Source organism: Notolabrus celidotus, chromosome 19 (assembly GCF_009762535.1).
Source record: "Notolabrus celidotus isolate fNotCel1 chromosome 19, fNotCel1.pri, whole genome shotgun sequence".
NCBI classification, from domain to species: Eukaryota; Metazoa; Chordata; class Actinopteri; order Labriformes; family Labridae; genus Notolabrus; species Notolabrus celidotus.
In genome coordinates this window covers 25,100,263-25,127,885 of record NC_048290.1, presented here as the reverse complement: position 1 = coordinate 25,127,885, position 27,623 = coordinate 25,100,263, and the positions used below count along the sequence as shown (strand labels likewise).

The 27,623-nt window shown below is 41.5% G+C and overlaps 1 protein-coding gene across 2 annotated transcripts in view; it reads right to left on the bottom strand.

The window, feature by feature from the left end:
• LOC117830760 (rab GTPase-activating protein 1) overlaps window positions 1-27,623 on the bottom strand; it is a 97,142-nt gene that overhangs the window by 50,321 nt on the left and 19,198 nt on the right. For both annotated transcript variants that reach the window (XM_034709028.1, XM_034709029.1), the window contains 11 exons: window positions 27,221-27,482; window positions 26,771-26,984; window positions 26,454-26,628; window positions 21,037-21,197; window positions 19,625-19,735; window positions 17,035-17,101; window positions 16,844-16,946; window positions 16,353-16,522; window positions 16,039-16,207; window positions 14,922-15,015; window positions 9,837-9,987 (listed from right to left, as the gene is read on the bottom strand). In XM_034709028.1, the coding sequence (XP_034564919.1) occupies window positions 9,837-9,987; window positions 14,922-15,015; window positions 16,039-16,207; window positions 16,353-16,522; window positions 16,844-16,946; window positions 17,035-17,101; window positions 19,625-19,735; window positions 21,037-21,197; window positions 26,454-26,628; window positions 26,771-26,984; window positions 27,221-27,482 (1,677 nt within the window). The remainder of the gene's footprint in view (window positions 1-9,836; window positions 9,988-14,921; window positions 15,016-16,038; window positions 16,208-16,352; window positions 16,523-16,843; window positions 16,947-17,034; window positions 17,102-19,624; window positions 19,736-21,036; window positions 21,198-26,453; window positions 26,629-26,770; window positions 26,985-27,220; window positions 27,483-27,623) is intronic.

The following is a 27,623-nucleotide window of genomic DNA, read 5'->3' as shown; positions in this document are numbered from 1 at the left end:
CCTGCTGAATCTGGGCAAGAGTAATTACCAACCAAGTTATTTTTAGATCACATGATGTGATGATTGCATTTAATTACTCAGAATCCTGTACTAAAATTAGAAGTTTCAGTGGGTAGTAATCACTGTCAGATTACGTGCTGCATCCTAATGACTTTCTGAAGACTGCAGTGTGTCTCGTGCAGGGCAATTTGGTGTAGCGTGATGGAGACCCAAACATTACCCATACACGCACACCAGCCTGCACCTTTCTCCCCCGCAATCCAGACACACTCCCATGCTTTCACGCACCTCCTCTGCCCACCACACGAGGAGCTAAAAATAGATGACAGTACGACGACGAAAAGGGGTTGGGAGAAGAGGAGGAATGGGAGGAAAAAAGCACGAGGAGGGGAGTCAAAGGAAGCACAGAGCACATCAAAGATGAGAGGAGGAAAAGGCGGAGAGAAGGAGACAGACGATGTAGCAGGGACTATATGGCAAGAAGGCAAGAGGAGCTGTGAGAGTGAGGAAGGAGGAAGAGCGTGATGTACTGTCACCTGGTAGCCCAGCTGAGCTCAACTTAGTCCTGCGAGCTGTCTAACTTGTGTTTCCTTGCAGGTTGTCAACACCTGAAGGTCACGCTTAGAGTAGCTGACACGAACACAGCGCTCCTCAGCTCCTGCAGGAAAATGATTTTATGGAGGGAAATACGCTGAGACGACTGTTTTCAGAGATAAAAAAGGTTGTGACATAACATGTTCTGTTTACATGTCCTGTCACATTATGCTTGTGTTTAACTGATTAACCGAGGGTTTTTCGCTGCACAGAAAATTATGAGGCGACCGCCTCCGTCACATTTCATACCGCCCCCAGCTCTCATCAAACCCTGACAGGTGTTTTCACTCAGACACTTTTTCCAAAGACAGCTCTCGGCAAATTTATCATTTCTCACTTCAACTATGGCATTACACCGATATGATGGCGGCTCTGTATCATTATCAGTCAAGTGCACTGGAAGAGGGGCAGCTAAAACTGCCGAAGAGGACGAAAAGTGAAAGACGGAGAGGGAGAAAAGGAAAGGTTGCGTGGAGAGCATCTGTGGGCTTTCCTCACATCGCCTGTTTGCATGCTCACGTGGAGGGTCCGCCACATTGAATGTCATCCAAAACGCCTGAGTGTGGAGTGGGAGTGGGCTGTCAAACAATTCAGAAGTGAGTCTGCACTGCTGCTCACTTACTGACCACGTTTAAAGACGTGTTTAGCTGTGTTGTGCAAGTTCAAACAGAATAAAATGAGCTAGGTCACGTTCATTCTCTGTAGCTGCACTTAAAAAAAGGTCAGTAGAGCCTCCTATGCTTCAATTCCTGACTGAATATGCTCCAAGTCACTGACGTTTCCTAAAGTAGATGAATGACTGTGTTCTTACAAAAGAATCATAAACGGATATGAAGTTTAAATGCCAAAAAAATACCATTTAAACATAGGAAAAAATGGGCAGCTCTGAAAATGTAGAAAAACACAAATAACTTTAATTTGTTGGCTGAATATTTGGCTAAAGGTTTCAACTTTAATTCCCAAATCTGCTTTGTCAAAGAAAACGTGGTTGAGTTGGTTTAACATCCCCTAGAATAAAACGGCTAAGGGGAAATAACACGAACAGACAAACACAAAATGTGTTTCATTCTCAAAAAGTGAACCCTCTGTAGAACAGTACAAGGTTTTGCCAGCTGACCTCTGTCCCAAGTCATTCACAAGACTCCCTCAAATGGTCACAAGAGCTGGCCTGACCAGCAACGCTAACTACATCTGAATCGCCAGCAGCAAAAGCCGTGCTGAATGCCTGCTGGGTGATGTGAATCTGACTTCAACTGCTGTAAAACACAGTGCTCAGGAACTCTCGTCAACTCTGGATACCTCTTGGATCCTCCCAGAATCTGAGCAGTTGTTCACAGCAGTCTCCTGAGTGAACTAGACTCACGTTCCCGCTCATGAGCCATTCAGCTCAACAAACATGAGCGCATTCAATGAACGTGTTCATCTTAGTGCATTCAGGCAACACACTGGCTTTTAGTGGTCCTATGGGGATACTCTGTAAATAAAGTTTCCATGTTATAACCCACATATACATTCACTTCTCCACATGAAATTAGACGTCATACTCGTGATCTATTCAAAGCTTTTCCTAGAAAATAAAACACAAGTTTGATTTGCAAAGTGTTATATATGTCCAAAAAAATAAGCATCTTAAAAGCATTAGATAAGCCAGACTTTACAGGAAGAATCATTGTTTGTTCAATATAAATATATAAAAATATGTTGCTCAAACAATGTGTTTGGTTTAGTCAGTGCGCACAGTACACATGCACATGTGCCACCTTTGTTTCATTTTGAGCCAGGAGAAACCCTGGCTGTTTTCAAAATGGTCTGCTATCTAGAAATGTAGTATGCAGTACGTAATGTATACTACATACTGCGTTTGAAGGTAGCATGTAGTATGACTGTTCTGTTGGATCTGTTTAGCAGTATGCTGGGCCAGGCGTTGCTAGATTTCCAGTTTTGGAAAGCGGAAGGAAACAACGGCAAGCTGATAGCGAAATTGCTTCTTTAGCATCCACTTATGATGTAAACAGTTAAGACGTGGTTTATATGGAATTAGCACCTAAAAACAGAGTGCCAGCCGTCAAAAAAAGAAAAATGAACTGGAACGTTAGCGCTGTGCATTGTGGGAAACAGTAAGCGAGGGAGACTGGTCTGATGCATGCTGAGAAATTTTACTGAATCAGTAGACATCCAGGTAGTTTTGGCATACTGCAGATTTTGCTCTTGTTCACATACTACATACTCACTTTTGGCCAAATCAGTACGTACTGCTAGTATAGTAGGCGGTTTCGAAAACAGACCCTGTTCATGTTATTACAGCTCTTTACTGACCTCATCAAGGGGGACTGACTAAAATCAATTAATTTTTGGTTGTGTTGGTACCAAATGGTATAGACTTTATATAAGGTAGGCCCAAATATAATATACAAGTACTGGGTGCAGCTTTGGCTTAGCTGTTAACTCGCATGAACCAACCAAGTTTCACACCAACGTCAACTGTCCTCTCTTTCTTGATAAAGGTATACCAGTAGGCTTGCAAAGGGGTAGAACATTTCAGGTAAATTTCATGGAAAGTTACCGGTAAATTTCCATGGGAAGTTAAGCTGTGGAATTTTGGAAATATTTCAAATTGGAAACTTTCCATGGGAATTTATGGGAATTTATGGGAATTGAGGGTAATTTAATGGAAAGGTTTCATACCCAAGCAAGTTTTGTTATAAACAGGCATCCATCCCTGGTCTCAATAGCCCTGCAGTAAGCAGTGTGCTATGTGCATGTGATTGAGGAATAGCATAAATATTCAACTTTACGTGCATGAAATCTGGTTGTTTTAGTCAGGATTATGCTAAAATATATTTCCCCAACTATATTTAAGCTCCCTATTAAGAGCCAACCTTCAATTCAGTAAACTCCCGGTTTATTCCCCTTTATTCCCATACATTCCTGTTAATTTCCATGGAAAGTTTCCAACTTTGAAAATTCCCAGAATTTTGCAACCCTATATACAAGTAGAAAACTAGGTTTACCACTGTTCAAAGTGAAAGTTTTCAGCAGCCATTCTGTCTAAATTCCATCTGATTGTTGTCAATACACAACATCCACCACAACCCAGCTGGAGGCAAATAATCCTGACAATCCTGTTCTGTTTATACATAAATATAAAAATAAACAGTACCACCGTGCCAACCTTTGTATCAGCGTGATATAACAAAACACATAAGGTACCGCTGGGCTGATGTCCCACACGAGGTAGTTTCATAATAAAAGAACATGCCTGGTAGGAATGGAAATGAAGGACTTTCAAAGAACTGGACGGGAAAAACAATGTCATTATGTGTGGTCCGAGAATTCATGATATTTATCTTCAAAAGATGAGCCTACAGCAAGTACACCAAGTAATACAGACAGCAAGCAGGTGCTGGAAGCTGTTACATAGTCACAGATAAACACAACAACATCACTGTAGAAAGATAAGACCGGATTCCAGGAAAAAATGGAGCTGGTTTATATTGAACTCCAAAGATAGCTTGAAAATTCCTCCACCTGACTGTCTGGACCTCCTGGCAGTCACTGTGTATTGTTTAGTGTGGGACACTGGCTTCAAGCAGAGGTCTTTCCACTCCAGCTCAGCACATGTCTAAACTGCATGGTACACATAAACCTCCTGTACAGAGACACGGGCAGGGTAAAAGACACATGGAAGAAAAGAAGGAGGTAGATACGTTGGTGCGACAAGACAGTGTGAGAGGAGCGAGAGAGAAGCAAGCGGACAGGTGTGACGAAACACAAATGATCGGGCAGACAGGGGGAGGCAGAGGGACACGCGAGCTGACGGGAGCACAAACAGGTCTGAGTAGAATTCAGAGAGAGAAGTGTATACAAATAAAAACCATCACGAAGACAGACAGATGGCAAAGACGCATATGGGTCAGTATGTGGGTCAGACGGAGACAGGTAAGCAGGCAGGTCGTTATAGGCGCTTGTTGTTCACTCTCCACAGGACGCTGGAACAGCAGGTCTTTAGAGACATCAATGTGAATATGTCCTCATATATTCACCACAGGAGACATTTCTCACATTCTGGCCCCCTGGTGGAAGTGACTGAAGAGTGAGAAATCTTCATATATCATCTCAAACGACTTTCAAGAGCACCAGCTGACAGAGTGAGAACAGCTCAATGCCAACAAAGAGAAACTTAATATGCACTGCCACACTGAAGCCTCTTACTATGCGCTAATCGACAATAAGAAACAAAAAGAAGATGAAAAGAAAACAATTATAGTTATATAAGTTGACATCACTCCTCATCAGTGCTTGTCACAGCGATAACATGATAATTATTATGAAGACAACCCTTATTACACAAGAGAATCAGTCAATCATCACCCACCATGCTCGTATTACTGTGTAACGATCAAACCGTCTATCATATCCGTTATCTCTACCCTCCAAAACCACACCGTGGCTACAACACAAGGTCAACAAAAACAAAAAAAAAGATTGAACCTTGTGTGAGTATTATGATATCATCGACGTTTCGATGGATTTAATGTCATCTTTGAAGGTTAAGCTGAACTCAAAGCACAAAAAGGCTTCTTTAAAGGAAAGAAAAGCAAAATAAGCTACATTTTTAGTGCATCCATCTGAAGAAATGTCCCATTTAAAGGTAGGTACACAGACAGGAAAGCTATTCAGTCATTTCATACAGCTCCAGTGTAATGATTGGATGGGCTTATCACAGTCTTCAGGAGGCCACAGACTGGATTTATTTTAGCTGTTCCTCCAGAGCGTTTCATTTATTGATTGTTGTCGGGATGTGCAGAGAATTTCAACAAATAGAACAAAAAGTGCTTCAAAATTAAACTGTCTGCAGAGGTAGTTATAAAGGATAGCATTACACTGTGTACTTGTATACTGCTATACTGTCAAAAAGTGTCTGCCTTTCAGATCATAATGAAGTGACGGACATGTCAATCAGCCCTTAAATAACATCCCACTGATTCAAATCAGCGTAAACTGAATCAAAGTGCTGCAGAAACCAAATATTTACTTTCTAAAGTTAGTAACTAAGCTTCTACTAACTGCAATGCAAAATGTAGGCCATGGCTACCACAGCCTACTGGTTTAATTGGTTAGCAGTGGAGTGTTAATGAGTCTGCATTCAGAGTTAGACGGGAACTTCAAGTACTTGGCAGCAGAGGCCCTCGTATCGGAACACTCACTGGGGCTCCATTGGGAAGGAATACATCCAATGTCTGAGACCTACAGCCCTGCTTCCTCTTCCATCAATGCCCTGCATTCACATGTGTAGTTGAACATAAAGTTCAGCTCAGAAAGAGGGCACTAGTTGGGACATGATGTGCATGCAGTGTAATACAGCACAAAGAGGTACACAGACACCGGCTGAACAGAAGGCACACTAAACAAATGAGGGGCTGGCACAAGTATGGTATGTACAAATATTTGAACAGAAGCTGAAAAAGGGAAAGAAAGAGTTGGTAAATTGGACGATAAGCTTTAATTAGTAACAGCAACACTGACTGCATGAATGAAAACTCATTCCTGTTTAAAACAAAAGTACTATTATGCAATACATGTCTTGTCATTCATTTTTCACTGTTTGACAGTATTTATTCTTGCAACACCCCTAGCGTCTAAGATTAGAAAATACTCTTGCTCAATGTTGTGCCTAATAAGACATTTATAGTCTATAAACTGTTCTTGGCTATCTTCACCCTGTTTTGCTCCAAGGAGACTAAATCTAAAATATTCTCCCTCAGACTCAGATATGTCTGCACGTGTCCTCCACACTTCTCTGTGTGTTTGCTGGACGATACATGAACATGGAATGCTTTAGCGCTCCTGCAATAAATTCCTCTCCAGGTTTCTGTCCAGTGACTGTCAATACAAGAGTGTTTTAACCGCTGTTATTGTTTTCTGAGTAAAAGCTAGGATTCCATTCATGCCATTCATGTAAACAGCGAACCAGAGTTTATGTTCCTTGTTCCACGTGAAGGAGACAAATCTACTGTCACTGCATGCCAGAGATGTGAGGCAAAACACAGGAAAAGGCAGAGGTAGAAATAGAGAAAGAGAAGGAAATGCACCCTGGGAGGGTGTGGAAAAATAAAAGTGGGAGAGCTGAGCAAAGGGGGGGAGGAAAGGGCAACACCAACATCTTGTCACCACCTGGGATCCAGCTTGCTGCCCGAGGATGTTGCCTTTACATAAGAACAGTGGACAGAGCTGCAGCTGAGAAAAAAAAAAAAGTGACATAGACTTACACTGTTCTCAGCACATCAGGGGGGCTAAACATTTTCAGCAGGGTTAGCAAGTCTCCTCTGATCTTTACACACATGGCCACACAGGCAGAGCAACACAGTGACAAAAAACTAGCTGTCATTTCTGGACATCCATACAGACACAGGTATGCAGAAAAGATCCTCACAGGCAGGGCTATAATAAGACCAAGCAGCTAAAGCCAATAATGAAAATGTCAATTACAGGAAAGCCTTTTTCTAATATGCACTGAGCTCTGCCCCTATATATTTCCCCATGAGTTGCTTGTTCACATGTGTTCCTCACAGCGGAAAGTTTTCCTGTTAAACGAGGAGGGTGGTGGGCAGGGGGGAGAATGAGTCTTCGTAGGCAGAACATGACACCATAAGCATGGTGCCTGAGTAATGCTAACAATGTGAGGGCTGATGCAGACATCTATGCTATGATGACAGTTTTTGCATTTTTATTAATGCTACATGCAAAATGATGGATGTGTAGACCTCATTTTTAACATCTAGAAATGATTCTCAAACATCAGTAGGGTTGCAAAGGGGTGTAACATTTTCGGTAAATTTCCGGAAATTTTCTGGTAAATTTCCATGGGGATACTTCAGTTTTTTTGAAGTGGGGTCATATGACTTACAGTACACTATTGCTCCTGCTAGCTACAATGCGTGCAGGTGAGCTCTTCCCCTTTAATGATCCAAACAGCTGATCGGCGTGTATCCGTGCTCATGAAGCGGAAGAACACCGGTCTGCGAGGTGCGTCTGAAAATAGTGCCAAAACAAAGGGGGTTTCTGACGGCAAACTGAATAGCTCCAATTTTTTCTACTGGTGCATGCATTTGCACCGTGATGAGTGCCTGTAACATATTTTCTCAACTTTAGAGAAATTACGCGAAATAGGAGGCCCCGTCCACAGAGAAAATAGCCTAGCTTACCTCCCGGTTCTCTGGGAATTTTCTCATTAAAGGGGAAGAGCTCACCGGCACGCATTGTGGCTAGCAGGAGCACTAGTGTACTTTAACTCATACGACCCCACTTCAAAAAAAAGTATCACTTTAAGCATGGGAATTTTGGAAATATTCCAAATTGGAAACTTTCCATGGGAATTATGGGAATTGAGGGTAATTTAATGTAAAGGTATCATATCCAAGCATTAATATTTGTTTTGTTATAAGCAGACATCCATCCAAATAATACAATTAAAACCGATTTATTTGTAAGTAGAACTTTAGCAAGTTCTATCATATTTTATTGAACAATCAATTCTTTCATTAAAGAACAAAAACATGAATGTTGAGTTAAATATTACTCATCCCCCCAACCCAACCAATTCCAAAATTAACAAAAATGCAATCCCAACAAAGTCCCATTCAAAATGCAATTAAAAAAGCATCTTCCCTCAAGCTTCTCAAGCCTAGCCTCTACAGGATTCTAGAAATCATCTGTGCATGTGATGGAGGAATGCAAAGTGAGTGTAGGGGGCGTGGTCTAAATAGCTCTGCAGTAAGCAGTGTGCTATGTGCATGTGACTGAGGAATAATTCAACTGTACTTGCATGATATCTGGTTGTTTTAGTCAGGATTATGCTAAAATATATTTTCCCAACTATATTTAAGTTCCCTTTTAAGAGCCAACCTTCAATTTAGTCAATTCCTGGTTTATTCCCGTTTATTCCCGTGGAAAGTTTCCAACTTTGAACATTCCCGGAATTTTGCAACCCTAAAAATCAGCCTCATGTTTTTATTCATCCCGTTACGTTTCGCTCTTCACTTCAAACCATAGACCTTTCTGGGAGTCCCTGAGCTCCCTTGTCTCGTAGGTTCCCTGGATCGCTGCCTTAGACGGCCTGCTGCTGTGGACATGCCTGACTCCAGCTGCTACAACTACTACTATCTGTCTCACCACTATCATGTCTCTCTAATCATCTCACTCTATCCCACATGAGTCTGGTTCTGCTCGAGGTTTCTGTCTGTTAAAAGGAAGTCCACTGTAACTTCCTAAATGCTGAAAAGTGCTCTTCTCATGGTGAATTAAGATGAGTCCTGTCTGTAAGTTGGGATTGGATCTTATACGGTCTTGATGTTGGGTCTTTGTTAATAATAGAACATAGAGTACGGTCTAGTTTGTAAAGCGTCTTGGGATAACATTTGCTTTTTGATTTGGCGCTATATAAAAAAAGATTGATTGATTGATTCATCCCATACTATAAAGGGCAGTCAGGAAAAGCTCCAGGTAAAATCGGGTTAAAAATGTGATTATTTGCGTTGACACATGCAGCGCGACCCAAAAATGTTTGGACGCTTTTAGGAGTTTTGTGCATGTGTGAGTACGACTCTTGATTGCAGAACACAAACCATGTGGCTCATGTCTGGACTCAAGTTATAAAACTGTAGCTAAAAATCTAAACTGATTTAATTTATTATGAATCCCTCCTTCAGGCTCAAAAACAGGTACTTGCACGCATATTTAGGTCTTCATATTCCTCCCTTAATCTATTCAGTATGAAACACTATTTAGCATAAGAAGAACACAAGGATTATTCATTTCTAACATTACCATGAACACATGATGAATTTCTTCTTGAAAGAACCTATAAAAATCTTTCACTTGCGTAATCCAAAAAGTAATCAGCTGCTATGACCTGCAGGGCGACTGTTGTTAGCATCACATGTTAGGACCGCATGAGACAGGACCTTATGAGACAGGGCCATCAGTGGCCCCTGAGGTGTGCTTTCAAAAAAGTGAAACTAAACAAGAATTGTTGCCAAGGACGGTAACAGCAGCGAATGTGTTCTGGCAAGCACAAACCCAAAACAAAAACTATGTCAGACAGAGAAAAATCAATAATTAAACGAGACATCCAAGAGAGTATCAAGACATCCCCGCCTGATGCAGCCTGCGTATGAGCCATCCTGTGATTTCAAAACCCTAAACACACCACGATCATACTTTGACTTCGAGTGTGGTCTTACCTTTGTGATGAGAGTACGGTACTCTTCCACCTGGTGGTCATTGTTATGGCAGCCTGCCAGGAGCTGCCACACCTCCCCACGTAGAGCCTCAGGAATGCCGCTCCGAACCAATGCTGGCAGCTGCCTGGGACGCACGGACAAGTTTGTATGCCTAAAACAAGAGGAAGAGTCAACAACAGCAGATCATCAAAGTCACACTCATGTTAACATTATTTAGTGCTGTTAGTTCAACTTATAACAAGACTCCTGCATACACTAATCCAAAACAAGGATTTCATTGTCTCTACCTCTGTCTAACAAGGCTGTCATCATCTCTAAAGATGTTCTGCCTGGCCAGAATTATGGCACTGAGGCAAGGTTATATCACCTTACACCACAGGTCAGGTTCAATGATTTACAAGCTCGCAGTATTTTAAGTATATCCATTTCCACTTCAAACAAGGGATACGATGAATCAAAGACTCAAATATGCTATTTTGGTACAGTTTAGGTATGATTTATTCTTTAAATTCCTTTTCACATTCATCACGCTACGTTCCCCCCTGATATCTGAACATCAGTATTGCTTTATCTAACACGGCACTATTTTTAGCAGGATGGAAAAACAAAAGGCAGTGGAAGACAATGCATGAGCAGCTGCAGACAGAGACATTTTAATGATTTCCCTTCCTCATCTTTAGAGTGAATGTTAGAATAACACTCCATCTACAAGTCAGAGGGGGATTCAAACTGTATCCAGGGTAACTCTAAGTGTCAGCTTCTCCCTGCTAGGGAGAGAAAGAGACAAAAATAGAGGTACAAGGATGAAAAGGTAAAGTTGGAGGCACAGCTACACCTTCCCAACCAACTATCTCCTGACTGGAGCCGACAGAAAATCCCAGAATCCCTGATGATTCTCTCGCTCCTACCCCGTTCTCAATCCATCCCTCTCTATTTACTCAGTTTGTTTGGTTTTATTTGTTCCGGGCGTCAGGTTATGCAATACGTGGCATTTTCTGTTGAGACCATGAGGGGAAACAAAAGTATAATGTGTTTGTGTGTGTGCATGCATGTGTGTGTGAGTGTGTGTGTGTGCGTGTGACGCAAGTAAAGCCAGGCATGGTCCTCAGGGGCATTAAATTGTAAAGGGCTTTCTGTGATTTGCTTCTCTTTGCTCCCCGAGCGCACATCCGACAATACAACAACACACACTCTGGCTTACCCACACAAAAGCACCGATCACTTGCACAAAGCCTCGTATTATGGAGGGCAAGTCTTATGATCCATTTCTTTTAGAACTATTTTTATTAGTGAAGTGAGAAAAATACCTCCAGAGCATTTAGCGTTTTGGAGGAATTTGGAGGTCATGTCAATACTGGGTACTGTGTCTGTGAAGGTTCTCAGTCATCCAGGTCATGGTAATCCAAAGCTTGATCTGTAAGGCAACTGGACTGGTAGAAATTCTTGAAGACGTTTCACCTCTGAAAGGCTTCATCAGTTCTGACCAGACTGGTGAAGAGCACATCAAGGGAGCACTTAAAACCTGCGGTTACCCCAACTGGGCCTTCATCAAAACCTCCAAAAAGTGGACTTCCAACAGAGAGGAGAACAGCAACAAACGATGAAGCATCGTTATTCCATACCTAACGGAGGATCTTCAACAAACTCAAAATCCCTGTTCATTTCAAGCCATCCAACACACTGAGACAGAAACTGGTTCATCCCAAGGACAAAACACCTCAGCACAAACACAGTAATGTAGTTTATGCCATACAGTGTAACGAAGATTGCAGGGAACGGTACATTGGTGAAACTAAACAACCTCTCCACAGATGCATGGCCGAACACAGAAGAGCCAGCTCCTCAGGCCAGGACTCAGCTGTACATCTACACCTCAAGGACAAGGGATACTCCTTGGAGGACAGCAAGGTTCAGATCCTGGACAGAGAAGAGCGTTGGTATGACAGAGGGGTCAAGGAAGCCATCTATGTTATGCTTGAACACCCTTCTCTTAACAGAGGTGGTGGACTAAGACACCATTTGTCTACATACAATGCTGTTTTGAATTCTCTGTCAAAACAAGTAAGACCATACTCACACCAGAGACCATGTGACTCTAACGACTCACAGCTGACCCATCACCCTAACAACTGTCAGGAACTAGGCTAGCGACTGCCAGGAGGTACTGAACGACTGTCAGGTGATAGGAGAACAACTGCCTGGAACTAGACCAACTACCCTACTTAGGACCCTTTGTGACTCCTGGACACACACGACTGTTAGTGGCTTATACTGTATCTTCGAGCTCTTCCCCAGTCTGGTCAGAACTGAAGAAGCCTTTCGGAGGAGAGGTAAAACGGCTTCAAGAATTTCTACCAGTCCAGTTGCATTACAGATCAAGCTTTGGAATACAGGGTACTGCTCATATATAGAGTAAGGAAGAAACATAAACATATAATGTCACCCTGCAGGGTTTGGTGCATATTGGAGGGAACAGCAGGTCAGGGTTTGGCACATGTCGCGGTGTGGAGCAGCTCAGAGTGTGCTGCATTTTGATGCCTTTATCAAACAAACAACCGTCAAAATGGTTGTGAATTGTGGTGTTTGGGACATGACATGAAGGGAGAGGACACAAAGTATATTCCATGATAACACACTTAGACATGTCACACTAGGCTCATTGCTCTAAAATTGTCATGTTGATGTTTCAAGACACGGATTTTTTCCTGAAATCTAAAGGTTGAGGCAGTTTTGAATTCTTCTTTCATGGCAAGACATCACATTTTGTTTCGTCGCCACTGCTGTGCCCTTTGAGTTTTACACGCGAGTCCGATCTCTTTTAATTGTTGAAGTGTCTTCTGACTTTCAACAAAATTCAAGCTGGATAGTATGAACAGCCTTGGAGGAGCTCATCAATGATGGACCCCTGGAAACAGCTTAAAAACCTTATTTTATCAAACACCAAACAAAAATTAAAGATGGAGGACTTCCTGTCCTTTTTTTGGAGGTCTATTACGCTTGATACATAAGCCTATAACATTTCAAAATTCTAGTTTTAACCTTAGACTGCATGAAACATGTACAGTATGTGGTACCAGTGATATCAGAATCAGAATCAGAATCAGCTTTATTGGCCAGGTATGCTTGAACACACAAGGAATTTGACTTTGGTAAACTGTGCTCTCTTTGTACAAGGCATAATCACATATCACTCATTCTTGTCTTTAAGGAAGTATTGAAGCCTAGCGATGGCGGTCGTGATATTGTAAGTAGTGACTCAATCTGACGTTCAGTAGACCTAGCAAGAGCTAAAGAGGAGCTAAGGCGACCTGTAAGTGTCTTGGCTTACATCTACAATGTGTCCAACTGTCAGTCAAATCAGCAACGGCCCTACTTGTGTCTCATTATAGACCTTCTAACCTTAATAAATTCAAAATTAATACATTGTAAAATAGTTTGTCAATGTACAAAGAAATCAGCTATTCAAAGCAAATTTTGTACCAGGCTGTAAATGTTTATTTCTGCTGTAAAAATGTGTATTTTCAAATGGGTGTTAATGGGGTCTCCTTGGCTTTCTGAGCCAGCCCAAAGTGGTCGTAAAGGATCTGTAGTTTTTGTCACTTGACCACGGCTTAATTTTTTGACATCAGAGGTTAAAGCTGCTGTTGGTAGGAATGGTGTAAAAAACGTTTCTGTTTTTCTGCTGGGTTTGGAGAAAAGGTCATAATACCCATATGTACTCATCGGTAAGTGGAGTAATGTGAGACTATTGTGAAATCGCTGTGTTTTCCAATGCCTTTGTATCAAGCAATGTTACTATTCCCCTCGTTCCCGTTATGACGGACCGATCATAGCTAATTTCCAATTCTCAGTCCTGATTGGTTAAGGGGCGGCCCCTGTCCTCCAATTGGTTATGAGTCCGGCACTATCATGACTGCACAAGCCGATCTGTGTTGGGGGGCTAAGAGGAAATCTGGTTGGGAGGGATTGTGTTTAGATTTGAAGTCCCTCTCTCTGAACAGATGTTAACTCTGTGACTACCAACAGCAGCTTTAAACGAGCTACGGGGGCTGAATGTTTAAAATGATGTTGGGGGTGCCACTGAGCCATTAAGCCATTGCCCCTTACTAAAGAACCTTATCAGACATCATATTTCTCTATTGGGCTCATGTCTACCTAATTTGGCGACGATCCAAGAGATTGATTACGGAAACGTGGCTGCATCAGGATATTCCCGACCACAGCGTCTCCATTGACGGCTTCCTGACTGTCCGGGCAGACCGGGATAGCACCGACAGCGCTTTGGGCCTCCGACCATATTATCTGCCCAGGGAGATCTCATATGTCATACTGGCTGTCTACATCCCCTCTCTACCAACCCGACTGCAGTGTCCATAGTTGTAAACGCTGCTATAGCCAGACTCCAGGCAGACCACCAGAGTGCCCTCTTCCTGATCTCTGGAGACTTCAATCATGTATTTATTTTTGGAAACGCTTGTTATTGTATTTGTATAACTTATTGTGTATAGAGCAACTGTAAAGACTGAATTTCCCTCCCCTGGGATAAATAAATTATTTCTGATTCTGATTCTGATTAAGCCCTCTTAAAAACGACTTCCTGTTTATGGCAAATAATGTGTCACCATGGCAACAGTGTTACGCAAAGACTCCTGGGTTTAATAAAGCAGCACGGTGAAGTTTTTCGAAGGCATCCGATCAAATTTGATTAAATTATATTGTTCCCCTGATAGAAGGTACACAAAAATATACATGGAGTAAGAGAGGCATGCTATACAGTATAGAGAGAGTGTCTGTGTGTGTTTGGAGCTTAACTTACAGCTAATTAAAGTCTGGGCAGTTTCTGCTCAGTTCATCACAAGCTTTTGATTAAAAACAAACGCAGCAATGGAAGAGGGAAGTCATCTTAATAAGCTGCTTATCAGGAACTCCTGCCTGCTGCTCTTTCTTACACATACTCAGCCACTGTTAAACCCCACACACACACACACACACACACTCTCTCGCATACATAAATTACTGTAATCATTTCATTGTAGCAGCAATAAGAGTGGAGGGGCAGGAAGCAACCAGGGAACAAAGCCTTACCACTTGGATAACAAGTCTCCCCAGGTCTCCAGAATCTTCTCTGCACACTCTTTGGACACATCACCCGAGCCACTGAGTAACGGTTCATCATTATCTAGACACAGAATGAAAACAGGTTAGGTTGTTATACTTTGCTTAACTGATATTTACAGAATTGGCCTCCAATTCTACCTACTACAATAAAAATAACATGTGTTTGAATAAGCGTAATGCTTTTAAACTCAGTCTCAAATTTTCAGTGAAATCAAAAAATGTTTGAGCTAAATCAACAGCTCTTTAAATTCATTATTCTTTATCTAAAAAAAAACAAAAAACAGAAATACGCAGAAATGAAATGTGATCCACTGATGTATTTCTCTTTTCGCTTCTGAAGGTATCAACTAATAAACTAACAATCTCTGTGAGCTGTAGAATCTACAAATTCACAACAGCAGGTAAGTAGCAATCAACGGACAAAAAGTCCAGAGAGTGAGACCAAACTGTCCCTAAAGGCCAGTGGATCAAAGTGGAACACACATCTAGATACAAAAAGTACCTCAATTGTTACCGCTGCCTTTTATTCTCATTGCTATCTCTCACATTCACATGAAAATGAAAGAAAAAAACAACACACAATCACTCACATACACAATCACACACATACACACGGCACAGGGTGCTAAGCACTCTGTGAGGATACAGAACAAACAGTTCTGTAACACAGTGTCTGATCTCCCACATGATATTTACTCCTGTGGGCCACGAGTCTATATCAGGTACAGCCTTGCAGGGCAGACTTAATTTTTTCGGTCTTAGGACTCCACAAGCACACAGTACACAGTATTTTAAAGTATTGTTCTCTGCTAGGCAGCTACTTTGAAGCTGTAAATGTGTCTCTTATTAAAGACTATGAGAAAACTATTTTTGACAAGGCTCTGCTCGACTTCTGTGGTCCAATGTGTTCATATTTCTGCAGAATATTTTAATATGGTTTCTATACAGAAATAACATTCTTTGCTCTGCCTGGGGTTTCGTTTTTAATAAAGTATTTGCTATTCTTCTGTGTTGTGTGTCTCTAATAAGAAATCCCCCTAAAAAAGGGGGGACTGAGCAAAATAGTAAGACAGCATCCAATCACCTTCCTCTTCATCATCCTCAGGTGGGGAAGGAACCGTGCTACCAGGCCCGGTGGACAGGATGCCAGGACTCGCTGTCGTCTTCCGTTTCTCCCTCTCAGTCTCGCTTTCCAAACTCACCACTTCGTAAAGCGTGTCTGAAGCGGGACTCTTGCGCTCCTTTCGCTCCATCTGAAGTGAGAGGCAAGACGAAAAGAGAACAGATCAAATTCAGGCTGGAAAGAGTATTCTGTGATTGGTCAATACAATTAAAAAATCGATGGGCTCAAAACATGCAGAAGCAATAATTTGAAAACTGTGCCGTGAAGTGACGTACCTGTCGTAGTTTAAGGTAGAAGGTTTCAGTGTAGTTGCGTTTGCTGAAAGGCCAGAACAGCCTGTCGTTCGGGGCACACACTCTAACTCTCGTCTCAAGCAGAAAACGGACTGGCTCCTCCACTTCTGTGATCACCAGGTCCACAGCTGTCGTCATATACATGAACTTATCTAGGAAATCAATACAGATAAATATTCCTGGTTACTAATAAACCACCTAAAGCAAAATAAAAAAAACATAGATTTTTCATAAAAGAACAGTGTTTGTGTTTCATGTGTTTCATGTGTAAGTTGCTTCTTCACAGCTTCATCTAAAGACTGGTGCAATAACAAGATAATTAGTTTCTAACACCTGGAAATGTGTCAAATTAAAGTGTGAAAGTATGAAAAAAGAGGGACAAAACAACTATCTTGTGAAACATGTAAGAAGGAAATAATAAATGTTGAAAATCACTGCTTTATTTGAATTTTTGTCAGGTCTTTGGCTGCTACCTTTGGGCGTTTCCTCATTCACAGGCTGGAACTGAGGCGTGTTGGGGTTCCAACTTCCCGTGATGATGTAAGACTTCCCGTCGGAGCTCTTTCCCATTGACTCCTGAAGGGGCACACGTTGGGAGAAGTGAGCAAACACACACACACAAATTCATGTTGACACACAGTCATGCATGAAAGTAGTCACCCACCAAGTCTAGCAGGTGCATGTCACTGTTCTTCACATTTTTCCCTGGGCTGAGCAGGAGCCCGAAACACCTGCAGAGGAGACACACGTGAAAGCACACCACATGAAGAAACAAATAAATATGCACATACAGACACAAAGACGGGAGAGAGGGGAAAGTGAAATGAGTAAGGTTACATAACAAGAAAGGGTGAGAGAAAAAGAACAGAGCAAGAGCGGGAACCAGACACAGAACAATAAATCTCCCTATAGACTAAAACCAGTTGTTAACCATCACCGCAAATAGCTTCCTGGACTGATCCTCTAACACAGACCAGATCATGAGGAGTATTAAATACAGCACTTCAATCCTTACCTCCTCTGGATTCATCAAACCATAACAAACCACTGTGAAAATGGAAGTCCGTAAAAAAAAGTGATGGAATGTTTATGTTTCAAACCAATTTATTAGACTGTGGAGAACAAAGACTCGCATTAATCACCGCCTGAGAGCCGTGCTGGAACAATTCAAAGCTAACACAGGGCGACACACGGATATGAAGACGTTGTGTGTTTATCAATTAGAGCTGGGTGTTTCCATTTCTTATGAATGTCTGGATGAGTTTCTCAGCAACACGCGTTAAGTATGGTGATGGTAAAATGTGTGGGTATAAATCTTGTGAAGTAGGATTATTTTTTCAATGATTGTTTTGGGGGGCTTTTTGCCTTCTTTGATGAATAGTTTGAGACTAGGGTTTGGAAATGTTGAGGGAGAGTGCGGTATGACACGCGCCTCATCATGTCAAGAACTGGAATCGATCCTCGAACCATGTGATGAGGACTGTAGCCTCTGTACATAGGGGCACCTGCTGTACCAATGGAGCTAAAGCGGTGCCTCCAATAAATGAGGGCATTGTTGAAAGGAGCAGTGTAAAGCAAGTTTTAATGCGCGAGTATTGCACAGTTGTGACTGTCCAGCAGTGTTAATTTTGGCAGCTATTTTAGATTTAGTCTTAGTCTTAAAATGAAAACGCTGTTAGTTTTAGTCACATTTTAGTATTTTCAGCCCTTTATAGTTTTAGTCAACGGAAACTCAAAACATTTTAGTCTTTGATTTTTGCCAAAACATCTTCACTCTTTAAATAATTCATGTAGTCGATCAGATATTGGTATCAGGGTTGTACCAAGTATTAAACTTGGTACGCAAAATACAAGGGCTGCATTGCACATTTACGACGGTCCTTGAATGTGGTCAGTTCACGGCACTCTGAAATGCATCTGCATCTTTCAACAAGGAGTTGATCAAAACATACTAAACGTGTCTGATGTTTCACCAAACTGGAACAAATCAAGCTGTAGACACGGAGCTTTTTACAGTAATAGTGGCAACAACAGCAAACCTCAAATATTAAACAGACGTCCCCCGGTTGTGTCTTTGTCACTAACGCACACCGGGGGTAAAAATCATCAATGAAGATGAGATAGATGCATGGAGGCGGGGAGAGCTGGTTCATAAAGCACACCTGCTGCAGGTAGAGACCAAGCGAACACTGAGCCCCTCAGATAATAACTCAGCCTGTCACAGGAAGTCATCACTTTTATTTCTAAAGATTAGACGCACACCGGGGGGAAAACGTGGATTCTTAATGTCCGATGAGCCGCCACTAATTTTTTCGTCTCATCATTGTCTCGACAACAAAAACTAAACATACGTTCGTCAGAGTTTTTATTATCAGTGAAGCACTTTAGCTTGTGAGAGTCTCGTTCTCGTCATGAAAAAATGAATCGTTGATGAACATTTATCGTCATAATTTCGTTAACGAAATTAACACTGCTGTCCAGCACTTGGAGAGAGAGTTTAAGGGGGCATGTCCACTGCCGCTGTGTTTTGCACTGTCATCGTCTGTTTTCTATGCAAACTCTAAATGGAGGTTATGGGAGCTCCCAGTGCTAAAAAAACTGCGGCAGTGGACACGCCCCCTACGAGTCTGATGGTGAATTTTGACTGGCTGTTTTGGTTTTATCTGAGTCACCTATAAATAGCACTAGAATGCTAGTCTAGAGATAATCTCAAGCTGTCTTGTGTGTAATCATCAAGCGGCAACCTCCAGTCTTAAAATATGAAGTGGAAGTGCTCCAAACAGCAGTTCAACGAGCATCCACTTGAGGCTGGCTGTAGAAATACTGGAAACCGCATACACACCCATTCAAAAAAGACAATCTTTACAGCAGAAATAAACATGTTTAGAGTGTGGTTCAAAAACAATTGAAAAACAATTTAGGCCCGCATAGCTTATATCTTAATCAGCACAAACTGAGCGGGGAGGTGAATTTTTTTATAACTCGTTATTTCAGAAGATAATAAACTTATGAGTTTCCTAAATAAGGGAATGGCTGACTTGATTGATGGTCAGGCACTCTGTAGCTGTTAGCGAAAAAGCTAAAGGCCCGCCTCTTTACCTCACAGTAGCTCAACAGACGTTAGGGTGAGTTCAAATATGGAAGCTTCAAAACAGGGCTTCAGAAAGAGATGGGTGACATCACAGATACTACATCATACTTTCATCATACCGTCTACAGCAATCATACGTGGGGGTTTTTGTGCTTTATCTTACCTCTCGATAGCTAGTTCTTTATTGGAGGTCTGCTGGACATAAATGACTATTTTCTTGTCCATTCCTGCACGCAGCTTGAAGCTCTGTTTGTCCTTGTCCTTTGCTACAGCACTGAAAATGTGAAGAGAAGAAATGTTACCTTATGTTTTTACAAAAAAAAGGAAAGAAAAGCCACTGACAGAAATAAACAAAACTGAGAGGATGTGACAAAAGCTGAGTTAAACTCTGCAGCAGATACAGTGACACCATAAGACAGATTTACTACCATTTGGACCCTTATGTAAGGTGAAAACTTAATGGCCCATGTTCAAAATAAACCCATTTATCATAATAAAAGCATAATGGCTGTTTTCAAACACTCTCTGGCCCTGGTTCTCTTTTCCTGCTTGAAAGCAGAGGTTTGAGACAGGAACAGTAATCAACGCTCTCCAAGCCTTGGCTGACAGAAATTCCTGAGGAAACTCTGAGGAAACCCTTCAGTGCAGATATTGTTCAAATAGTGCATCAATCAATTGGTAATATATTTCAAACACTTGGAAGCTGCCATGATTTCAGGCTGTGCTCGGGTCATAAAACTCTATGTATGTCTTAGTATGAACATAAAGTACCAGGTAGAGTTTAGCCTGTTAGTCGTGGTTTTACAGAGTAATTAGGTCCAACTGGCGTGTTAAGACCTAATTATAGAACAGTTTATAATATTTTCTAATGCTGTTGAATTTTACCAGATACAATAATTATGCAGAATTATTCTACATAGTTCTTTTTTTTCTCACAAATAAAAAATCTTTCTACATAGAATAAGTTTATGTTTGTTTACATGTGAGATGTGTTTTTTCTTGGTATTCAGCAGAACAAAGATAATCAACCAAGAGGTAATGAGGAAGAAATGTGTGCTGGCTAAAAATAATCACAGGAAGACTTTTTGTTGGTTGTTTTTGATTTGTTTTCCAAATAAGCTGAGTATCTGGGGCTGTTGTTTTAAAGGGAAGGCACTCAATCACACAGAAAAATACAAGAAAACAACATCAGGGTGGAGCGATTGGAGTGAGCAAACAAGGAAACGTTGTGTGGTTTACTCAGATTAATATGCAACAAAAAATCACTAACATCCTTTTTATGTAAAACCAATAAGATGACAATTTTTGAGTAGTCACACAGGGTCAGCCATGGAAAGTGTGCTAACTCTGAGCAGCACTTTATTCCATAAGTCAGGTCTTTCAATGTGTTGACATGGGTAACTTTAGCTAAAATCTCTGGGTTCATTTGTTGACATTGTTATTCTAAGATTTTAAACTTTTTTTGTTATAAATGCCTTCACCGCCATCAGAGATGTGAGTTGGAAAACGGCTCAAAGTTGGTTCCGTGTTTTACTGAAATACAGAAAGCAAGCTTGTATGTAGAGAATGTCTCACCTGAAAGTACCCTTCCCATCATCCTCTTTGATTTCCTGGCTGACGGTGAAGGTAAACAAGTCGTTGTCAGGTGTGAGCGGCGCAGCCTGCTGAGATGACAGGATCGCCTTCTTAGCTGATCGCCGGAATGCTGTAGCAAAGCTGTACAGTATCCGACTCACCTGCAGGAGGGAGGTAAACAGATTATAAAACAATGAAGTCAATATGAGGACAAAACTGTTTCAACACATGGCTGTTCAAATAATGACCGAAATGTATACAGTTATGCAATCAAAGGTACTCCAATCCTAAAAGAGTTGGACACTGTTTCAAATGTTGACAAAAACAGATTTTGATTGTGTGCAAATCATTTAAACACTATATCTAATTGAAAATGGTGCAAAGACCACATATCACATGTTGACATTGAAAAATGTTATTGTTTAATGACAAACATATGCAGATTTTAAATTTGATGCCAGCAACACATGTCAAAAATAGGACAGAGACATGATTACCATTGTGTCATATCACCTCTTCTTCTCACAACATTCAGTAAAGTTTGGAAGCCGAGGAGACCAGCCTCAAGAGTTTGGAGAGTGAACTGTTGTCTCATTCTCGCCTGATTTAGGATTTCAGCTGCTCAACTGTTTGGGGTCTCCTCTGCTGTACAGGGGTCACCGCAGAGTGGTGAACCCCTCTTCCCATCTCTACCTCTGAGAGACTGCCTCCCTGGAATGTGCTATTTATAACCAGTCAGGTCACTTACAAATGAACCCAATGGGAGATGTTTCTCTTTTTTATTAACTACTAAACTTATCCTTTGTTTTGTTGTGCTTGTCCCAACGTTTTTGAAACGCGTTGCTGGCATCAAATTTAGTGAGCATACATGTATAATCATGTATCATCGCAGCTTCTCTTTCATTGAGGAAAAAAAAAGGCATTTCAGCTGATAATTATTCATTTCCAAATGAAAGAGAGTAGCGCTCTTTAATATGTAGTCTTCTGTCAACAAGCCATAAAGACTCAAATAGCTTGATTGTGTGTGAATGATAATGGGGCTGATGTAGAGCATCTCTTTTTGATTCTATGGTTGCATTTCTATGTGGGTACCATGCATTGATCACCAGCCCTACAGGGAGGCTATTTGGCTTCTTCTAGAAGAAGGCAAAGTATGAGGTGCATGAGATTCTTTGATGCTTGCTAGGCTAGCAAGTTCTGGGGTTACTTGCATTTGGGGTTGTCAGAAGTATCAGTACTTCAGTATTTTTGAAAGCACTAGTTTAATCCACTAGAATAAATCTTGGTTTTAAAAAGAAATATTTTGTATTAGATAGGGTTTAAAGAACTGAAGCTATTAAAAACTCAGTACCTGGTTATGTCCAATGAGCAAAACCCAGGTATTAGTATCATCACTATAAGTGTGGCGAAACAGGAATAATCTGATCACTGCATCCCAAGATCACACAGGTAGTCACAACCTCTGCTGAGATGTTTTTATCCTCCAACAGTAAAAGCTGCAATGTTTTTGGCGAAATTTGAATCCCCATCTCTTTAATGTCCCTTCAGCTACAAACACAACACTTGTGTGACAAGTCTTTTAGACTTGAGTCAAAATCAACAAACTTGAGACATAAACAGAGTCGCAGAGCAAAGAACAGTAGTATGTTCTCTGGCTTGGCACCAATCTTGGCAGCTCTTGTAGGTGAAATACCTTGAGGACTATAAAACAGAGTGTTAGAAGCCAAATATATCAGTCCTAGACAAAGTTATCACCAAGTCATTATTACTTATTAAAAACTCTAAACAAACCTGTGTGTGTGTGTGTCTGTCAGTGTCATTTTGTAATATGGGGCACAACAAAGCTTACCAAAAACACTGAGTATAATCAGCAAGCTGAGTCACATTTTATATGAATACCATGGAAGTACTGTATTCTACATTACAAAGAAACATTAAGTGATTCCAGAGGCTGCAGTGTTCTAAGGAAGAGCAGAGTAGGGTGGGGGGCAGCTACAGACTGAGTGGTAATAATTTATTTACTTCAATTTAATGTGCTTTACTCACATGACTTTGGATTTGTTAGCTTTGCATTTGGTCATAATGAAGTATTCTATTGTATCTGTAATGATTCCAGCACACACATATGGGTGTGATAATGTGCTCCCCTGACGAGAGGCCCACAGCACAGTGGTTTTGGATCATCTCTTATTCTGGTGAAGAGCGGAGCCTGGGGGTTAGTGACTGATAGTGTGGAGAAACTGCTGTTATCAATAAATAACAATGATCTTTTGCGTTTTTCAAGGCCAGGGTTTAAATCAGCGCTTAACATCTCCTGCACAAGGCCTTTGTTATGTTCTTGGGATAGTAGAAGCATGTTAGAGCATCGCAGGGGGCTTATTTATTGAGAAACAATGGGGGGGATGGATATAAGAGATGGAAAATAAGCAAAGTTTGATGGGGGTGACCCCCCCCTGTACTCAGTTTATGACACATAAAACAAAAGAACTGTTGTTTTCTGCAGCTCCAACCAACGCTGGAGACAAAACTGACCAGTTTCAAATGTCTACAAATCTTTTTTGTAATGCCCTGCAAAGGGGCTCTGTCAGGACAGGGACAGCTGAATCACAAAATATCATTCAGACAAATAATTCAGGCTACCACTGGGAACTCTTCTATGAACTTGAATTTTCCTAAAGCAACCAAGCAGTCTGCAGTTTACATTCATAAGTGTTTCCAACAGTATCCCGGTTGAGATGGGGGGATTTATTGGCATTATTTGAAAGTATTTGAAAAGAGAGGTTGCACTACAATTATTTACAGGGAGGGCATACTACCAGAGAGAGAGTTTCTCTGTCTCTGCAGAGCCCACAGACGAATCAACAAGTTTGCAATGCAGCCTGTCTTTAAATTGATTACAGATGAGGTGAGAGAAACACTGCTATTCTTTCTAATGAAGTCTTTTTAAGGCAGCTTAAGGTGGAAGTTAACTACTCCCCTGGCATCTAGAAACAAAACTTGATTAAAAATGTTCTCAAATAAATTTTATTTGATGGTTTACCTCACGCACAAATGTTGTTAAGTCTTAAAAATTGCTATTTTAGAAATCAGCAGATGAAATATTTACTGTTTTTACTCTCACAGCTCTTATGAAAGGTAATTATGTAACACATTTTGAATTTGGACTCAGACTTTATCTACAAATCTGCAGCCTTTAAAGATCTGGAGCTTGTTACATTGTGTTTACTTCCCCTCAAGGGTCCTTTAATTGTTTTTTAACCTGGCAGCTTTGTCTTTAAACCCTTACTGACACGAAGCTGTGGGACATTTCTATCTGATATCATGGCAACAGTCTGTATCTATTTGCAATGCTCTATTTGTGTTTGTCTTCTCAAACATGTGATTTCATTTGTGTCAGGAGCTTAAATCACTTGAGCGAAACATTTCCATTGTTGCTCTACTGATTTGAACCAAACCCCGCTGGATGTTCATCTCTGGACGGGAGCAGAAAGTTTTTTGATTCAGAAGGAAGAAGTGAGGTGATAGGTTTCTCCATCGTCATTAACACAAGAAAACTGGGAATTGTGAGAGAGTAGCCTCTAGGCCTGACTTGGAGGTCTGGCATACAGGAGGTGGAGCAGGACAGAGGAGATGGCTTGCTTTATGCATGAACAAATCCACTCCAAAATCAACAAATCTGTTCAAAGAGAGAAATCACAGGATCTCCAAAAGAGCATGTGATAGGAAAATCTGCAAGAAACAAACAGAATTCACCCTGAGCTTCTCCTCCATTCAAATTGCAGTATTTTTCAAATCCTTGGTACAGAAGGTTTCAGATTTTCTTCACAATTTCATGAAGTAATTGGGTCACTTGCTCTGTGCAGCTGAGGCAAACAAGACAGTAAATAGTGTCAGTGCGGCTGTGGCGTCATGTCACAAGATAAACCAGTCCAAATCAGAAAGTTAACATGTGATCAGAAACCTTATTTTAAAATGATTGCACGCTTTATAAAACATTTGTGTGTTGTTTTGTTATAGTTACAGTTTTCTTATAAGTAAAAAGCTAATTAGACACACTTAAAAGTCACAAGGTTGTTGAGACCAGATTTCAAGCTTCCGTTAGGCTTGTGACTTGAAAAGCTTTTTTTTGTCAAGAAGAAGGAAGCCATCAACATACCGACTCGCTCTAACTCTAAAGTGATAATGAGAAGACACAAAAAAAAAAAGCTGGAGGCGCTGTGCATTGGTTTGTTTGGAAGGGACTGGAAGGAAGAGAGGCATGAGGCGGAAGGAAGAGAGATGCAAAGACAGAGACTGAGTCTGGTTGCTGGGTAAAAACATGATGCTATTGGGGATTGTCTGTATGTATGTTACATCAGGGTGTCTGGGATTTTGGGTAGTGGGATGATTTGGGTCTGTTAAAGTAGTGTCTGTCTGGGGGCTCTTTGTGACATTGAGGGAGAGTGCTTCCATGAGTGAGAAATCAGGTCACTGAACACTGAAGCACTACACTTCACCCAGTTTCAGTGTGAAGTCTTTTATATTCCTGCTGAACTTTCTGCAGAAAAACGATGACCTCTTTTCTACGTATACATGTTTGCTTGGGGGATTGCCTTAGCTTTGTTTTGATGTATGGTGTACACAGAACCTCACAGCCTGCAGTGCATGACATAATCTCTCTGGGACCACCAAGGATGCTTTCACACTGACACTGTCACTGAATCATGAGGCCTGTGCTGCAGGGAGATCAATAATTTAAGACAAGGTCAGCCGGAACACTGATTGCAGTAGGAGTGTGTACACATGTCGCTGTGTGAGTGGGAGAGACTGAAAAGGTGTGAAAAGAGAGAGAGGAGGAGTGTGGTGTGAAACACTGTGCGATTCGAGGAGCTTTTGCCCCCCCTTTGGTTTGCTTTTTGAATGACAGCAACATCGCTGCTCTGTTTTGATTTGTTTGATTTCGTGTTTAAAGATGGATTCACAATCATCTCACTTGGACTCATAACAGCACCCATGTATCCAGAAACAAATTAGGCTTTCCCTATTCTGTCTGCTCGTACTGATCCCTTCATGTTGAACTTTAAATGTTAGTAATCGGGGCAAAATGAATGGTCTTGGCTCACTGTTACTGCTGTCAGTTTAATTAATTAGAACTGCTGAAGCCTCTTTTACCTTCTCAAATCCTTTTAAAAATATTTTGCACCACACAGAACATTCCGATTTGTTCCATTCACTTGAATTAAAATACATAATGAAAGGGAAGGGGCCTCTAAATGTGAAGTATGAACCAGATGATTAATTTTAGCCAGCAAAACTTGGCTTAAAACATTCTTCATGTGTTGCCAGACGTTCTATTTTTTTTAGATTATCTGCAAAAGTTTCAAATGTTAATTTCAGTTTGTTAAGAACGGTCAATAGAGTGATTCTTGAACCCTCACCGCTTCTTGGATTTGGCAGCGGAACACATGGATCCTGAAGATCTCAGCGTTGTAGTGGCTCTCAGTGAAGGCAAAGCAGTCACTCTCTGGTGTGCCATCATGGCCTCGCACACAGAACAGGATCTTATAGATAGGGTAGTTGGCGATCTCTGTGTTGGCGTGAGGGTCCAGCAACCTGAGGTAATGAAAAACAAAACATGATGCGGTTGAATATCTCAAAAGAGGCTGTTTTAGGATGAGATTCCTGTTAGCGTAATGTGTGTACACTTAAGCTTACATCCCACATATTACATTATGATCTACAGCATTTCACCCACCTGACAGTGCCTTCAGACACGCCTGGCACAGACAGTGTGACATCCAGGGGGACTTGGCACTGCCCTCTGAGGATGCTCATCATACGAAGGGCCTCCACCTCACTGCGGGGGGCGTTGACCGATGCACAGCCCAGATATGTCAGCTGACTGAACACCACGCTGTCCTCATCTGGGATGGGACTGCATGGACTTCCCTCTGATGATGATTCATCTGCTGCAGAGGGGAAAGAGATTCAGACAGTTATGAGAAATAAAGTACAAAAGGAGAAGAGAAAGGACTGGGTTGTAAAGTGACTCCTCTTGTGACTGTACATAAAGTACCCATCCTGGGAGGTAGTTTGACATGACTTCAATGGATCATAATGGATATAACTCTAATGCTGTCATATAACCCATCTTTAAACCGAAGATACAAGAGAGGAGGTTGAGAAAAGTCCCATCACGGCTTACCTCGATACGACCTTTCATTGAGCTCACTCTCCTGAGCCGTCTGAACAGGAAGGACCATGTCCAGCTTGGGTGGCGTCGGTGCACTCAGGGGGTCTGTGCCTGGAGCAACAGGCGATGCCGTTGTGGGCTGAAGGCCGTGGTCGCCCCCGCCGAGGCTGTCCATCACCGCTTCTGATCCCAGCCCAGTGTCAGCTACCGATGGGTCCTTGAGGACATCCTCTAACTCTCTCTGGAGCTGCTGCTCACTTCCATTTCCCACAATCTAACACACACAAAAAACATGCACAGGAGCGGAACCACACACACATATGCACACACACATAGAAACAGACACATCAAGGAGCAGGGGGGAAAGCAAGAAATTGAGAATCAATACAAAGTAGTAACAAAGAATACTGCTTTA